Source organism: Falco naumanni, chromosome 7 (genome assembly GCF_017639655.2).
Source record: "Falco naumanni isolate bFalNau1 chromosome 7, bFalNau1.pat, whole genome shotgun sequence".
In the NCBI taxonomy this organism is placed as follows: Eukaryota; Metazoa; Chordata; class Aves; order Falconiformes; family Falconidae; genus Falco; species Falco naumanni.
Genome location: NC_054060.1, coordinates 13,773,737 through 13,791,996, shown reverse-complemented (window position 1 = coordinate 13,791,996; position 18,260 = coordinate 13,773,737). Strand labels below are relative to the sequence as shown.

Here is an 18,260-nt window from a genome sequence, read left to right as displayed (position 1 = left end):
GGTGCAGAGCATCAGGAGGGACCTTTCTCCTCTGTCTGTGTGGGAGATTAAAGAGGGAAGTCTCCAGTGTTTAGTGAGCCTTTGTAAATATCACGAAGCCTTCACATCCGATATTATTCATGATAAAAATCTTAATTACTAGGGTCAAATTTTCTCTTGATAGAGGATTATATTTCTTGGTTTAAATCCATGCTCAGAAATTTACGTGAATTGTTGGGGAAATTGAGATGTTTGCCATCCACTTGTTAGTTGTGTTACAAATTAACCAACGTTACTGTCAGTTTCTCTTTTTCAGCCTTTATGTGCTTTTTTTTATTGCCCATGTCTCTGTGTGTTTTTTAATGTTCATAGTAGACCTAGGTCACAGCTTTTATTGTTGGCAGACAGAGGAAAAAATTCTTGTAGGAGTTGTTTTTTTCCAACACGTACTTACGAATTTATGCTCTAAACAGGTTTCTATGTTTCAGTTTCTTTGGCTACAGATAATTATTTCCTTTCTCTGCATTTTAAGGGGGAAAATAATGTGCAGACCCTAAGGGAGGAGAGGGGAAACAAATCAGAAATGTGATTTTTATAGCATTTTGGAAACTATTAAATGGGAAGACAGTGCAAACTGCTGTTCTAAATGGCCCTGACCCCAGGATTGTGCGGCATATGTTCAGTCTTTTTCACCTGTGGAGAAAAGCAGTCTTGGTGACAACAGTTGGGCTGGCAAGAAAATTGTAGTCTAGAGTGTATTAGTTGTAGTCAGAGAGTGATAGGCTGGGAAGGCAAGCCCACATTTTGATATATACCTTCACTCCTTCCCAGTACTACCTGCCAATTAATATGCTTTTGGTAAAATCCTGTCATGACTATGACATGGGTATTTATTTTAAGCTACAATATTTGCTTTATTTTAAATAAAATTTCATAATCAGCTAGAATAGTATGTTCTGTCTATAATTAAATTATAAACTTTCTAGTAATAGATTTGCTTTTTGGTAACTGTGTTGCCTTTCTTTTTCAGAAAATTGATGTTACTAATAAAGCTGTAACGGAGCTTCTGTCCAAATCCACAGAGTATCTTCAGCCAAATCCAGGTAGGATAGGAGCAATAGGTGTTGGATTTTGCTGAACATTGTTTTTTTTGCTTGGAAATTCATCTTGGGTAAAGAAAAGCTAATTAGGTCATCATTGTGAGGCTTCCGGGTGTTCTAGAGAACTTTACCTTTATGTGCAACGAACAACTGTAAAGTTTATGTGCAGTAAGTGTGATCTGAGATGCATTCAACTTGCAGCGGAGTGCACCTGGGCGTGTGTAGATTGTGCATGCATGTCTTGGACAGCTTGGGCCTGCGGTGCTGGATTTCCTGAAATGGGATGTGGATCCCTGAAGTGAAGAGAATGCCAACATGTATTGTTTTTTTAGCAGAGATATAAAAAGCCACTGAATTTAACTCACAGGCTGCTGCCGTCGGAGGTACTGGTGGTTGTATACCCCATGGGTACACTTGTGTTGTTGTGTACCCTGTGGCTGTTACTTGCTTACCCGGTATTTGAATGAAGTTTTGTATATTCTGAACAGCGCTAGATAGATCTCAGTGGATTTTTGGATCATCAGTTAATAGAGGTTTTTCAAATGTTGTTTTAAGAAACAGGAAAGGAGACACGTTTACGTTTGTAGTCAATCACAAAATTTATCTGTTACGACCTTGCTTCACTGTCCAACCAGCTGTTGGAAGAACCTTCATTTTTTGAGAACTGTCTTACTGAATTCCTGTTTAGTCGGCTACACCAGTGACTTCAGTTAGCAGTCTCTTGTGAGTACCGTATGAGATGCACGTCCCTGAAGAAGTTTAATGGGTTATATCTACATAAGGATAGTAGGATTCGGTGCTTTGCCAAGGCCCCGCCAGCATGTTCAAGATGAATCTAGTAACCATGGTCCACATTCCTCAGGAATGCCCTGCCCACAGCTGCTACTGTGTTGAAGAAGCTGTTGAGTGATAATAGTAAGGAGTAGATCGGAAAAACGCTGAGAATAAATGCATGTTTTTGTTAGGATACATGCAAGATAACAGTAGGTTAATTTGTATGTACCAGGCCGTTCTGCAGAATACATGTCTACTGTCTTGACACTGGAATGAAAAGAAAAAGAGGGGAGCAGGGATAGGTTATGCAAAGTTCTCAAAAGCATGAGAGGGAGGGAGAGCATGACACTGGCTTTGGCTGTGCTTGTATCTATTCCACGTTTGCTTTCTGCTAGTACTTCTAATCAAGGAGCTCACACGCAGAAATAGGAAGAGGAATGTGAGTGTCAATGAATACACACAGAAGATGACAAGCCCTCCCATGGCCACTATGTATCTGTCTGGAGAAGTGATGCTTATTCAGTTGGGAATAAAAACCAGTTTCATATGGCCCGTATTGTTGAATGGAATCTTATTTCAGCTTCTGACTAGGAAGTACTGACAAAAAACTTACGGATCTAACAGACCAGCTTAGTGACTTACTTTGTGATATTCCTTGTTAAATGATTTATTGCTGTAAATATATTAGTTTTAAAAGTGCTTTTACAACTTTTTTTTCTTCTTTTTTATGTCTTCCTTAGCATACAGAGCCAAACTGGGAATGCTGAACACTATGTCAAAGATCAGAGGACAAGTTAAAACCACAGGCTATCCCCAGACAGAGGGACTTCTAGGAGACTGCATGATACGGTATGGCAGAGAGCTTGGCGATGATTCTATGTTTGGTGAGTTTGTGTATCTCTTCTGTGAATATTTCAGCATAGTTCTTTGCAGAATATTACTCAGTGAGGTAACTGATGTAAATAGCTACTGCAGGTAAGATGGGAAGTTAGGTACAGTGATCAGGGGTGATTGAGATAATTAATGAAACATGATACTTCTGCATATTTGTCCACCTCTATTGCAGGTGGATTTGATAACACTGTTACTGGTGCTGTCTGATGATTCATATTTAGTTTCTAAGTTGCCAAACCTAAATAATTTAGGGTTATTCTTAGATGCAATGTATTTCTTTTAACCTTTACATAAAAATGTTTACCCTATATTTGAGAAGTAAACCAAGAGAAAATTTTCTCATAGAAAAAAAAAATAAACAGTAACTTTGGTTTTGTTTTTTTTTTTTAAATAACATTCTGGTATTTCTGTGCTTTAGAGCAGTGCATCTTAAATATGCATTTTCTTGTTTTCATGAAAATTAACTTTAGCTCGGCCATGCTACAATTCTTTGGTAAATAAAATCTTACCTATTTCCTCTCAATATATGCTGGTACTTCACAGCCAAAATCTTGATAGAGTCCTTGCTTTCTAAGGATGCATACTCTGTGGGCTTGACTGGAATGAATCTGAAGTGTTGTCACAGAGCTGTTGTCACAGAAGAGTTGTCAGTGGGTGCTTTTTGAGATGGCTGGGGTTAAAAGAGAACCTGGGACAAATACATGAGAAAAGGAGAATCCTGGATTGGGGAAAGAGAGGCAAATAGGGCTAGGAGAGAGTCGTGTGGGCTGGGACTGTGCAGAAGCCAATACAGACTTGGCTGGCTTTGTTATGTACTGTTTGTAGTATCTGCGTTTTTACACAGTGGTTGTCTTGAAATAGTAACAGCTGTGTAGGTGTAGGGACCTCACACTCAAGTCCATGCAGGTGCTGCATAGGAAGGATGCTGCTGATAACCAGAGACTCTTGTATTTTCCTCACAAAAGGTGAAGTGGCACAACTTATCTGTGAGCTGCATGTATTTGTGTTTTTGCGAAAGCAACAGGGATGCTAAATAAAACTAGGAAAGGGGAAAGAATATTTCAAACACTGTGCTGCCTGCTGATACTTACATGCTTAATAAAATATAGAACTATGTTAAATAGGTGGTTCTAAAAAGGTAGCAAAAATTTTCACCAAAATGAGGTCTGGGGAAAAAAGCATGTAGTATATGAGAAAGCTGTAAAACACAATTGTGATTAAAAGGTTACCCACTTTTTGTGTATTTCCTAATATCACTAACGTTGTACAAATTAATCAGCTTGGTTTGCAGTTCTCAAAATGGAGGAGGTTTGTAACCTAGGCAAATAAAGTAGGGAAAAGAGTATTATTTTTTTTCCCTGATGCCCTTCAGGAAAAAAAAAGTATACTTTGGAACAAGAATTTTCCATTTCTAATTTTCTGTAGGGACAAGCAAGTACATAGGTTGCATTATTTTTTTTACTCTTTGAAGGCCTGCAACAGATAAATAGATATCTATTTGAAATAGCTGTTTCATAGGACAATTTTTCTGGTTTTACATGTATTGAGATATAAGTAGCCTGTTCTTTACCATAGGCCTTGCACTACTGGATGCTGGTGAGAGCATGAAGCAAATGGCAGAGGTGAAGGACTCTCTTGATATTAATGTCAAACAAAATTTTATTGATCCTCTACAGTTATTGCAGGACAAAGATTTAAAAGAGATTGGGGTAAGTTTTCCAGGGTAAAGCTTCACTTACCAATAATCTGAGTCAGTCAAACTCTACTTCCCTGAGATCTTTTTCTTGAAAATAATAAAGTAAATACATTCCACTGCGTTTAAGTTTGTCTCTCTAGCAAAACGGTGATGTAATCTGCTTAAACTCAATACCTGGCTAGTTCTCACTTGTACAGATTACTAAGCTTGCTGTATTGCTTGTACATTCAGTACAAGGATAGTGAAAAAAATTATATTCTTTATTTTTCTGCTATTATATTTTAACTGACATTTTTATTAATTCTTGTAAACATGCGAGTGGGCTGTGAGTTACTGCAACTGATTATCCTATCTTGCCCTCTCTGTCAGCCTAAAGCTGTTTGTACTGGAGGATGAATATAACTGTTGAAAAAAGCTATTCAGGGCAATCACAGAATGATTTGAAAAGTGCCATAAAATGTTGAAGTGCCATATACTGCTGTAGGAAAAATACAGGAAGTGGAGGAACATGTTTTTAACCTTTAGAATTGAATTTTTCAGTGCTTTTGTTTACAATGTGACAGCTCAAAGAAAGCCAGGCAGTCTTTGTTTGAGTCTGTTAATTCCAATAGATGTGGGTAATAAGCAAGTTAAAACCCCGATGAAATGCAGAAATGAAAGTTATTTTATTTGTTTACACATAAATGGATGTGGAAAGCATAGAAAAAGATGGTAATAATGTCTTGATGTCTGTAGCTGTCTCCTATTATAGATAACTGGGTTTTGTTACAGTTCTTTTGAACTGATGAAAAGAAACTGTTTGACATTAGCTTTAGTGAGCATTTTGTATTGTCACTTTGAGTCCATTCTTTAAGTCTGTCAGTCCCGTGATTTTTGGCAACAGAAAAGCTTGTGTAGTTGTATCAGATAGAAGTGTCAAGTTGACAACTAAGAAAGCAAGCAAGAATACAAGATTTGTTAGACCACTGCTTATGTAATCAGAGGGGAAAATAACTCTTTGACTTTTAGCTGTCATACTGCGAATAATTCAAGAGGTAAATCTGAATTAAACATAGAATATGGAGACTCACATATACTTATATCGGATCTTTCTCCTCATATAGGGAATCAGAGGTATCATACATTTAGTGAAGTCCATGAGTGAGATGCCCAAGTTTAGCAAATCAAGATAACGGATTGTCCAAGTGTTAGCAAATGGCTGCTTATTTAAAATTTCATTCATGTATACAGTTCTAGCCTGACCTAATGCTGACCTAGATCAAAGGGATGACCTGGATAATTTCTCAGCCTTGTATTTCTTTGATGCTGCATATATTTGCATCCATAACTGAAATTTCCTTAAATCACACTGTGTGCGTTTGGGCATGTCCCATTTGGACCTTCTCATAAATGTTCTGTCTTGTTTAGCATCATCTGAAGAAACTAGAAGGACGCCGTTTGGATTATGATTATAAAAAGAAACGTTTTGGAAAGATACCAGATGAAGAAGTTAAACAAGCAGTAGAAAAATTTGAAGAGTCAAAGGAACTGGCTGAAAGAAGCATGTTCAATTTCTTAGAAAATGATGTAAGTCTGTCCTGCGTTTTTGTTTGCTGCAGTACACCCAGGAGGGCAGTGTTTGTGGGACTGGATAAAGCTTGTCCCATCCTTCATAGGAGGTAAGGTCTGAAAGCCCAAAGTGTGCCTCTTCCCTCTTTTCATCTCCTGTCAGAGAAGGACGTAATGCACAGCAGTAAGTGGGAGAACTCAAGAATCCAGGAATTTCTTCTGGAGATACGGTGGCTCAGACAAGATTGTCACAGAGGTCTTAAGTAGTTTTTTGATCTATGAGCAATGAACTATCTGAGAGTAGAATGCAGCCTGATCCGTGGGAGGTGAAGGTTGGGAGACTGACATAGTCATAGACCTGCTGCTGAAACTATGAGCAAGGATATGTGCCCTGCGCTTTCTGAATTGTAGTTCTCTTATTGCCAAAACTTTGCTGCTGATTTGAAATCTCTGAATGATTTTACCTCTGAAAATCATTATTATTAGTATTTGACTTTGAAGATTATTCCATAGAGTTTATTTGTGGCTTGGGCTCAGGTACCTGCACTTTGGCTCAGAGTCCAAGTCCATTGTGAAATTACATTTAAATAAGGAGCAGCTGTGGTCATTCAGGATAATCGTCTCTTCTGTCTCCGCACAGAGGAACAGCAGGGCGTGCTTTCTGCCATGTAAACATGGAGCTGTAGACAAGGGAACTGGACCTGTTTGGCCTATTCCAAAGCCTTCTCTTATGTAGATGCAGCATCACAGAAAACACTCGGAAAGTAAGAAGTGTGCTGTCTTCTGTGAGCAAACTGCAACACAGAGGAGCTGTTAAGTGGGAATATTCAATTGCGAGCAACTTCTTCCTCTATGCACACCCACGCAATGGCCAGTTATAAACTAGCCTGTAGCTCCTAAACTGTTTGTGAGTGGAACACATTTGTTACAGCAGTGTGTAAGTCAGTAAGCCTCTTGCTGTTTTACCAGTGCAAGTTATTTGAGGGCAACCAAAAATGTAAAATACCCCATCAACAATTTCAGCACACTGTTCCACTGTAGGCTCTGCCAGTTGTCTGGTTGTAGTGTGTGGTTTATAATGTGGCCTTGCCTAAGCAGCTGAGAAATGTTTCAAATGGTGTTTATTGTTAGTCAAAGCATCAAACTGAGGATAAAACAGTTCATGCGTTAAAATGGTTTAGCTGAGCCACTAGGGAACTGATGAGTTATACTGTCTAACGTAACTAATTCTTCTTTGGGAAGGGAAGGATGTCCCTTTGAGGTTTTTTCCCTACCGACTTTCTGTTGTTTCTGTGTAAAGAAAACTGTGTGCTTCTTCCCTCCCATTTTCCATGCTGACATAGCCTGTCCTCCCCAACCTTCTCATTACAGCCTTGTTGTCTAACCCCAGGCTGTCCCACTGGGCTTGCAGAGATCTTAACTGCAATCGCTTCCTTCCGATCCTCTCCAGTTCCCCATACGGCTCCCTTTCTTGGTCTCCTTGCCCTTCAGTCTCTGTTCTCTGAGCCATCTTGCCAGGTGCCTTTCCCAGGCTCAGTCCCGATCCACATTTCTTTCTCAGGTTTTTGCGTAGCTAGTTCCAGACCTCCCACATAGACACGGTTGCATGCGCTACTTATCAGATCCATCTTCCTGCCTTCCCCACTCAGCCAGGCTCAGGCTCCTCTTGCTCAGTGGCTTTTAGTCCCTCAGGTTTCCCAGTCTCTGTCTCTCTTCTCCAAATCCACAACTCCGTATCTGTCCTGGCTTTCAGTCATCTTGTTTGGATAGTCCTTGTCTATCCGCTTTCTCTGACCACCACATCCAAACCCCAGGCACTTTGTGTGTTGCCCTCAGCTGGCTTACGTTATTCTCTTCTGACTGTGATGGAATTGTATCAGCTGTTGATTTGGTTCTGTGCATTTCATTTCTGAATGCTGTGTGACAATGCTGGGCTCTCTTGGATTCCCAGCAGAATTTCCAATAATCTTTTTAACCAAGTAAAAGCAGACAAAGTATAGCACAACGTTACCATAGGTCCATAAAACATTTGCAGAAAGTTCACTCCGGTATCTTCTTGTGATCCAATGTCTGAAGACATTGTGATGGAATGGAAACATGTCAGACTTGTTGCAGTCTGTCTTCTTAATGTTGTCTTAAAGGACAAGGACAAATAAATATCTGTTACTGCTCCATCCCCAGTACAGCTTGAACTTTTCAGTTTGTGTTTGGGGAATGAGATTATTTGTTACCTCATGAATAAAAGTATTTTTGTTTTCCTTTCTCCTTCATATTCTCCCTTTCCTCAGCATTCGTATTTTTGAATGATTGGCTGATACTTTTTAAATTCAAGCAGATAAATCATGTTTCATTTCTTGGTTTATAAATGCTGCCATCTACTGAGGTAAGTCCAGATAATTTCAGAACTGTAGTTTGTAAACATTGCTAATAAACACTAATGGGTCTGAGTCATAAGAGCTGTCACAGTGTAATTTCTTCCAACACTGCTGATCAGAAAAGCCCCACTTTCACCTGCTAATGGGTCACGTCCTTTTAAATGTTTTGGGCTGGGGTGTTGACAGACAGCTGGCTTGGAAGTTGAAAGCAGAAGGGATTTGCACATTGTGAAAGGAAATGACTCAAGGACCCAGCCCTGAGTTAGTGAACTAGAAGTTACACCTCAGTTTTGTTCAGTTTCCAACTGGCAATTTCTTCGATAGGATCACGTAATGCTCTTTTTCAATAGCCTCCACGAGGTATCGTGGCCTTTTGAGATACCATGATTTAAATGATCTGTTTGTTCATCCTTCAGCTGAATGTACTGCAGGTTCCTTACAGCTATTTTCCTCTTCTGTATTTCAGGTAGAACAAGTTAGCCAGTTGGCTGTGTTTGTAGAAGCAGCACTAGATTACCATAAACAATCCACAGAAATCTTGGAGGATCTGCAGAGCAAGCTGCAAAACCGGTAAGACTGAACCTGTCAGAAAATTTTGAACCTCTTTTGCAGCTAAGGTTCATGGATGTGAAAAGTCATGGAAGCAATAGATCTTGTATCACCATCTCACGGATGCACATTTGCTGTGCTCCGTGCCTTACTGGACTTCATTGATTTAAACCGTTGCCACCTGGCAACTTCTTGCTGTGCTTTGAGCCTTTTAATGTCATGCAGGACATGCCCAGAAAGCTTGTGAGTGTGTGCAGAATCTCTCATTCACATCTGTGGAGGTTCATCAGGATAGCCTCCATTTGTTTGCAGGTTTATTTAAACGTGCATACTTTGAGTTGTGTTTGGAGGCTTTGCTGAGAAGGTGGCTTTTTTACTTTTTTTTTTTTTTTTTTTTTTGAGATTAAGGGGTATAACAAAATTCTGTGGCAGAGCAGGGAAATGGCTAGCTGCTTAGGGACACAGCTGTGGTGTAATGCACTTATGAAAGGCCCAGGTACTTTGTGCTATCGTAATAGAAGAAAAAAATGCTGCCATGATTAATTTGTTATACGTCGCTCAGAGAACCAGCAGAGAACAGGAGACTTAAACAAATGACTTGAGTGTCACCGTAGCATAGTCTAACATGACAGTCATGGAGTCAAGAGAACTGTTTGGGGCTTTCCTGAGGTCAGGGTGGACGTGGTGGCTGTATTAGCACAGGGGTAGCTGTGTCTGTAGGCACCCTGCACCATCCCAGCTGGAGGGACCAGTGAGACAAGGAGGTCTCAGCTGGGCCACATGCACATACAGGAAGAGGTACTGAGACAGTTGTGCTGACCAAACGGTTGTTTCCCATTTTCTCTAGTAAAAAGGCAACGTGTGAGTTGCAGTCCCTGGACCTCTGTCCTGGCTGGGTTTCTGCATATGTCATTTGCAGTTGAGCTTTCCAGAGAGCTCGTTACTGGAACTTGTGCTGAACTCAGTGGCAGCTGTGGATGCTCAGCACTTCTCAAACTCAGGCTGTTAAGCTTTATGCCTCTGTCAGCGGGACCAAAGCATTAAATAAAATAGGGACTTGCTGAAATTCAAGTACCGCACAGGAATTGAGCAGCATTTAGTGAATAAACCTGCCCTCCCTGCCTCCCCAAAAAAGCCTAAAACCAAAACCAGCAGAAGGTGGGGATTTTTTCCCTCCACCTTTCAAACACCAAAGCACTGAACCTGAGTGTAAGCTCTGTAAGTATTTCTTCCTTCAAGGTCAACTTTTTGCCACTCTTCTGTGTGTTCCAGAATAAATGTAGCATCTAGTCGGCCTAAACGTGAATTTAAGCCAAAGCCTGTAATAACTACAACTCTGGAAACTGGTGATAATCAGCAGCACAATGGGATTGCCTATAGTTCTTCCATAAAATCATCAGGTAAGTCTACGGCCACAGAATTAAGGCATCTATGGATGTTTTGCCGGATTGTTCCTTGATGTCTTCCTTGTACTGTGAGGACAATGGATCCATGAGGCATCAGTATCTGTGCATCTGACTCCAGTTTGTTTCCTAGATTTGGGAATGGAATGCGAAGCAGGGTTCCTCTCAACAGTCTCTCGCCCATCTGAAATTTAGGTGTGGCATTCTGCTTGGCCTTTTAGGTTCTCTGTGCTGCCACTGAGGGTGGGAGGAGAGAGAGGGAGAGGCATTTGCAGAAAACAGTTGATTTCTTGCAAAGACAGATGCCTAAGGTGGGTGTGTTTGATCACCGTCTGGAATATCTCCAGATGGTGATTTCTCTTCACAGTCTGAGACCATAAATGACAAGCAGAGGATCTGAAGTATTAGCCATGTAAAGTTTCTACGTTTAACATATTTTACTTTACTGTCCCCTAAAGTATGCACCAAAGTGGGTGCATTTATGAACTGAAGTACTTAAGTACCTATTGGTGTGGGAGTAGGATCCCTTCCTTTGATTTGGCCCTGATTCCACAAAAAAAGTCAACTGTTGAAAGCCCTTGAAAGTTATGTGAATGGTAATAATTAGTCAGGTTACAATGTTAATTGAAATGGCTTTTCCTCATCTCGATAAAATTATTTTGCCCTGCTTCCTTAATGGCTACAGTGCACGATGAGAGAAGACCAATAAAAAAATCCCCAAAACACCACACTATGCAAAGAAAAGAGAATGAAAAAGCCAATTTTTTCCATAAACATTATTTGTAAGGAAAATACAGGGGAAGAATTGAGCCAAAGGTTCCCTTCTGTACTTGGCATGGTGTCTAGGATCTTTTTCTGAAGCTGCTTCCCCCTGTCCCCCTCTCCAATTTCCTCTTCCCTCCAGTCTCGTTCCTATTTAAAGATTGCTGGGAGAGAAATGAGAGAACTAAAGGTGAAAGAAGAAAGCCTAGAGCTGTAACTTCACGCTCCTTCTAACGTCTCTTTAATTTTCTTGCACTCTGCTACAAGATGAATCTATTATACAAACCATATTGAAAGGGATTTGCAGCAGTTTGGCAGCAAAAATCCACCCGGCAAGATCCTGTTCCTTGATTTGTTTCTTTTGTGCTTCAAGCTGCTTGGGGGTGTGTTAGGGAAGCTCCCTGTGCTGCCCGAATGCTGAGAGCGGTTTTTGTGTTGCTGTCAAATGTGGGATTGAGGGAGACAATCCCCTTTTTGCACACTCTCAGTTCAGACCACTGGTTCCTAAGACACGTGATACAAGGACACATTTCATTCAAAGCACTGGGGATGTTTGCAGTAATCAGTAGCTTCCTAGTTATTTTCACAGCACATCTGGATGAAAGTAGCAAAACCGTAGCAACCTTTATTAAAGATTTAGCATCAGATTTCTAGGCCCCTGTCAATTACCTGTCAAGTTATACAGGCTTTAATTTTTCTGCTTTGTATGTGCAGTGGAGAAAGGAGATTCAGATTGAGTATTTGTGTATAAACTAGTGTGTCAATCCAGAGTTTCAAACCATGTTACAGTGGTTCATCATTGCCATGAATGATCCAAGATGTCCTTTAATGGTAATCAGTCCTGTCTTTGGGACAAAGACAGACTACTAGATGACTTCTCAAGGTTACCTCCAGCCCACTTATTTAAAGAAAAATCCCAGTTTGAATGAGCTGAAATTCAATGAATGAACAGAAATATAAACGACCAGTGGTCACCAAGATGAACAGAAGTGGCTCATTCCTTCCTTATTGATTCCATTCATGGACTGTTGCATCAACTGTTTGCCTATCGCTAAATCATGGGGTTTCACTTACTGTTTCGCTTGCTCAGTGCTGTCAGAATGGAAAAGAAATAAAACAACCTGAAAGAGAAGAAAAAGAAAAATGGGATATATGTAATAATCTTTGCTATGCTTAGTGTTGCTAGTGATATCAAAAAGACCATGTATTACGTTGTTTTCCTCCTGGAGAAGCTGTGGATGCTGTGCTTACCTCCCCAGCAGGTACAATCATCAGTGAAGTCATTGTTCCTTCTCTCTTCTCTTCATACTCAAAAGTTATCCACGTGGAGCTGCAGTGGGGTCAATATGCCCTGGTTGTATGTTGGGAAACCTTTCTGTTCCTGTTTAAATCAGGATCGTGAAACAGGTTGGGTTTATGGTCTGTGATTTAGAAATGTGAACCAGGTGGCTCTACGCAAAACTGCTAAATGTTTTGAGGTCTCTGTGTGATAGGGGGCATAGTACGTGATCACTCTTTTTTCGTTTAGAAAACTGACCTCTTCATTCTGCACAAACAAGCACTTTCATGCCTAAATTCCCCTGTTTACACATTGACTCTATCAAAACGTAAACCTTTGATTTCTCACATACTGTCACTCAAGGTAAGTGGTATCTCAGTATTCAGCAAACCCATGGAAATCAACAGGACAGTTCAAAGCAAGCTGTGGTACATCCAGCACAACTACCACAGCTCGGTTCTGAGTGTTGGAATGGCTTTTCCTGTGTTTCAGCATAGCTTTTCAAGTTAAGTATCAGCTTCTTGGAGCAGAAATAGTCTTTTCCTTTGTACAGTCCCTAACATGTGGGGATTATTTACTACTAATGACTTGCACACGTTTGCAGGGTTAGATTCACAGAAACCTAATTTTAATGTTGTGAAATATTTAGCTGCTTTGATTAAGCACCGATAAAAATCTGTACTTTTGTTCTAATTCATTGTTATCCTCATTTATCAGCTGTGGCTACGAGCATCATCTGCCTCATTTTAGAACTATTTAAAAGCTGTATTACATCATGCCTTTCATTCTTTTTGTCAGCTTTGACTATGACACGGAATAAATGGATCTGGTTGCCATGTGCTGGAATTTAACATAAGCATCTAAGTGTTTACTCACCTCAGCTGTGAGGGAGATTTGGGTTAATTATCTTAGCAAGCTTCCAGTGTGTGATTATGAAAGTATAATGTTGCTACCATATGTATACAATATGTATAGAAGGCAGAGTAGATGCAGGTACATCTGTTGGGGGAAACAGACAAAAACCAAACCAACACTGAATGGCATTCTGGTTTCTTCCTGTAACACTCCAGAAAGCACAGCCAGCTTCCTGCTTCACCTGGTTCTGTGCTGTCCAGGTTGGAGTGGTCCAGAGATTAATGACAAATCATCTTTGAATGTGACAGTGAAGTGTGGCAGTTTAACTCCGCAACTGGCGAAATTCAGAGGGCGTGCATGGTGTTGCAAATTAACATAAGCCCTGTTTGCAGAAAGAGTGCAATTTCTTTAGCTTGAATACCTGCAACGGGACAAGATGTGGAAGTATTGAATAGAGAGGGAAAGGCTGGAATCATGTCACCGATTCGTGACCTTAGGCAGTGTGAGTTGCAGCCTGTCAGGCGGCGCTGCCCCATTGCCTTTGTCAGGGAAGCTTTGTCTCATTGGATTACACAGTAGCAGCAGCTGCCTGACTCTAATGAAGACTTTGACTGATCCTACAGCCTGGAGTGAAACCGGTTGTACTGGCAGGGATCATTATTTAAAAATCTTTCTAGGCTGCCAGACATGTCTTTTCAGTTCTTCGGAGCTTAAAATGAACCAAATGTGATCCATCTCATATCGGGTACCTTACTGTCAGAGGCGAGCTGCCTTGCAATAATAAATTAGCCCCACTGGAGCAGCTGGTGACAGCAAGGAACTTTGTCAGTTATTCAGAGCGCCGCCTTCTGCTGTTGACAGTTCCAGTGAGCTGGTACCAGTTCTACCTTGGCAAAGACTGAAAATAACTCAGCTATTCTTGAACACAATCAGTCCATTTTTGCTGGGAAACTGTGGCTTGCCATCTTTTTTCTTTCTTTTTTTTCCTGCTTGGACTGTTTCAGCAAAAATATGTCCAGAACCAAGCTTTCACCTGTACCATTGTATGAGACTAGCTGTAATTTAGCTTGTAAAACTTTTGCCACTACGCTGCACCTTCCAGAGGCTGAGGACTAGTGCAGCGCTGTTAGAGCAGTGCGGGAAGGTTGCTGAGGGGGATCTCTCTGCTGACAGCTCTCTTCTCTCGTTATAAACAAAAGCTCCCTTCCATCCTTATGAAAGGATAAAACATACTCACAAAATAGAAACGTAATTCCTGCTTCCCAGTTTTAACACCAGATATTTCCCTCGCTTGAGTTATTGGCAATTAAAAAGATGCTTTCACCTGTGCTCATTTACCGGTCGCCAGAACAGTTGTCAGCTGGTTTCCTTAGAGACTTCTTGGAGTTACTTTTACTAGACGGTGCCTAACAGTTACTTTCCAATCATTTCCTGCACATTACCATGATTAGCAGATTCAAATGCATTTTCACATGTGTTTTTAACATCTTAGCCACTGTATCTGTATTGCATTATGAATTGTGTGCAGATTTACCCAAACAAAATCTATTCTTCAAGGTGACTGCATGTGACAGCTGCGACAGAGGGTCAAGAATAGAATATTTCAGAATTGTTGCGATGTTCTAGATAAGACAACCTGAATAACTTGGTATTTAAGAGGTTTAACTGCTTTAAATACTAGGGTGGTTTAGAGTTGTCATGCTATAATGCGGTTTACTACTGTTTACGTGGCAGCAGCATGAAATCTTTTCTCCTATTCTTCCTTTATAAATAAATATATTTCAAATTACCAGACTTTTACTTGGATATGCTGTATATGTTTTTAAAAATCTGTTATGGCTGGACTTCAGTTGAACTTCTGGCTAGTCCTTGGCCACAGAGCTAAGCTTTACAATTTGAACATTAGATTTAATTTATTAGAGCAAGTTATTATTCAGAAATATGAATGTTACGTACGTATCGGTCCCACAAATCCAAGTCAGTTAACACCCCTTCATGAGAATACCTTTAAAAAAGGTGACTGCATTTACACGGTTAACTTCTATTGCTCATGGTGATTTTGCACTTTAGTTAATATTTGCTTGTTTTCCTGTAAATATATCTACTTACTATTACATTTGCATATGGTGCCATTAATATTTTAAGAGAGTAATTTGGCTTGAAGATCTTTATAGCAGGGCAAACGTCACAAGAACAGCCAGATACTGTATTGGAAAACTGGTTGAATGTGGAAAATAATTTGACAGGTGGCATCATTCCTTGCATAACCTTGGCTTTAGTTCAGATGAAGGATGTGTACAATAAAGGATTTGCGCACGTGAACGTGGGGAGCTCTAACCCAGCAATGCCTGTCACTGCTCAAGTGAGGCGAGGGTGGAGGCCTGCAGGCAGGAGCGGCTGGAGGCCTTGCTCCTGCAAACACACCCGTAGCCTGACAACCCCGGCGTGAGTCCTGCAGGCTGCGAGCGGGGGGGGGGGGGCTGCCCGGGAGCCCCTGCCCCGGGTAGGTATTCACGCAGGAGCAGCGTGCTGCAGCACCATTACTTGTCACTTGTATTGACTCTTCCACTGCCTCAGGTCCTACCCTTCCAGTTCCTCTAGCTGCCGCTCTGGTTTTGACAACTGGGATTACTCAAACTGTTGGTTTGAGACAGACATCCTTTTGAAGGGAAGGCAGCTAGGAAGGAAAACGGAGCAGCTCCTGAACCTAAGGCAGAAACAGAATTATGCCTTAAAGTAATTATCACTCAAATTACTTTTTTATATGTAGAAGGACCAGGTGTTAGTGGGTGAAAGCCACGGAGAGACTGCTGGGGAGCTCGTGGTGGCAGGGCTGCAGCGTGTGACCCGTGTGATGCTTAGCGGCCGGTGGGGTGCTGTGAAGCTCTATTAATACGGGTTTTTTCTGTCGCTGGGGGCAGGTTCTTCAGTGCACATGGACCAGCCTTGCTGCCAAGCTCTCTATGACTTTGAGCCAGAAAATGAAGGCGAGCTTGGGTTTAAGGAAGGGGACATCATAACTTTGACCAATCAGATTGACGAGAATTGGTATGAGGGGATGTTAAATGGAGAGTCTGGCTTCTTCCCCATTAATTATGTTGAAGTGATGGTTCCCTTGCCTCAGTGATTTGTGTCATTCAAGCTGTGAATGTGATTTCATGACTGAAATGGATTCACAAATGTTCTGTCAGTGTGGCATTCTGTGAAAGCCTTGCTATTTGACTGACTTACTGACTTTTGTATGCGTCTTTTTAAAATGTATTTATTTTATATTCAGAAAAATTTCACCTTCCCTGACTCGTCAACCTGCAAAAAAAACCCATCCCCAGTTTTTTTGCTTTGTGCCTTGAAGATCACTGTATGAAGTGTTTACTGGTAGCTCACTGTTGCTCAAAAAATGCATTTCCTTGCTATTATTGTATGTGGATTTTTTTTTTTTTTTATCTTTGGCTGCAATGATTTTACTATTGAAAACCATTTTTAAAAATAGTGTAAGTGAAGCTAACTGTAACCAGTTCCTTAAGTTACTGATGTCATTGAGCCCTTTTCATCTACCACGCTGTAATTTATTGTGAGCAAGTTAATCCGTTTCACATTGTACGTTGACAAAAGGCAAAGTGGTTGTTGTCAATCTTCTGATGTTGTTGTACTAAGTACAAGTTCTCAGCATTGAAAATTCCTATAATTTACTGACCAAACTGAATAAATATTTCTGTGGGATAAGAACAGTGGTTGCTGCTTCTATTCCTATAGTTCTGGCATTTGTTTTTGAGCTGGAGGTCACTTCTGCTAAATAGACCAGCTTGCAGTGAAGAAAACAATGCTACGTTAAAAATGCAGGAGTAAAGCCTAAGTATGTGTTTTATGACACCTCAGCCCCTGGAATTTTAATAATCTTACTTTCTCCCTACTGATTGTGTGGCATTTGTAACAGCTGTTAAAATTTTCATCTAGCAGGAGGGTAGAAGAAAAATTCCTTCGAACCAAGTACAGACTGCTCCCAGCTCCACAGGGTATGTGTAGAACTCTCTGGAAATAGGTGTGTATCGCTGGTGACTACTCCATACACTTCTAGTTTTTAGGCTTACTTGGAAAGGATGGAGAAGGGAGAGAAAGAAAAGACTAGGGACAGAGGGAAAGGCATGCTATAACTAATATATATATATATATATAAAAAAATATAAAAAAGCTTCATAATGAAGGACAGTACTTTAAATCCTGAACCTGTCTTATCAAAATGAAGACAGAATTAATTTGTTTTGCTGTTAGCCTTCTCATGCTTTGCTTAGTAAACGCAGATGGAGTGATAACCAAAACATTCAGCAGCCTCAGAAGAACATGTAAACTTTTGCCAGTTGCTCTCTGTACAAGAGCGATGAGGAAGGAGCTGAACTCTTCTAGGTGAACTGGCTTGAATCCAGGTTGGAGTTCCACGCTCTACTTGGTGCCGTAGTCCATTTGAAACAGCGTTCCCCAGAGAGGAAAGAATTTCATGTGTATCGCAGGTGCAGGAACTTTTCCATCTAAGATGCAGAAACAGCCCTTACCAGGCTGTTAAACCCGGGGCTTTCTGGCTTCTCTCGTCAGGTTCTGGCCTGGGCTCGTACAATGCTCGCAAGAGTAGAGGGTCGTTATTTGCAGTGTTGGCTGCAGCCAGCTACTTAGGGCAAGTCAGCTCAGCATTTGGCCTTGCTCGTGTTAAGAGGAAATTTCAGATGGAAAGTAACTTGTCCTGACCTAGTTCTTGCATGAAGGCTATGACGTTCTCAATATAGAATGTATAGGACAGCTTTCTAAGTATTCAGGATCCACAGCTGCTTTTTGCTTTTCCCCACCTTTATCAGAGAGGCCTCACCATTCATACCTTTCCATAGCAGCCAGGAAATGTCTCTTTTTCCCCTCACCAGGATTCCCCAGAGGAAATAATTACATATGCACGCATATGTATAAAGGTTTGAGTTCTCAATACATGTTGCAGTAGGCAGCTTGCCACTTAGTATAGAGCTTTTGTCAGCTGCAACAGATGTCTCATCTAAGAGAAGTAGC

At 40.8% G+C, this 18,260-nt stretch overlaps 1 protein-coding gene across 1 annotated transcript in view; it reads left to right on the top strand.

The window, feature by feature from the left end:
- The window catches only part of SH3GL3 (SH3 domain containing GRB2 like 3, endophilin A3), a 58,800-nt gene extending 41,860 nt beyond the window's left edge, over positions 1–16,940 (top strand). The window contains exons 3-9 of the mRNA XM_040600776.1: positions 1,010–1,082; positions 2,594–2,737; positions 4,323–4,456; positions 5,851–6,009; positions 8,833–8,936; positions 10,188–10,315; positions 16,136–16,940. Of these exons, the coding sequence (XP_040456710.1) occupies positions 1,010–1,082; positions 2,594–2,737; positions 4,323–4,456; positions 5,851–6,009; positions 8,833–8,936; positions 10,188–10,315; positions 16,136–16,341 (948 nt within the window). The 3' untranslated portion in view covers positions 16,342–16,940. The remainder of the gene's footprint in view (positions 1–1,009; positions 1,083–2,593; positions 2,738–4,322; positions 4,457–5,850; positions 6,010–8,832; positions 8,937–10,187; positions 10,316–16,135) is intronic.
- The last annotated feature ends 1,320 nt before the right edge of the window (positions 16,941–18,260 follow it).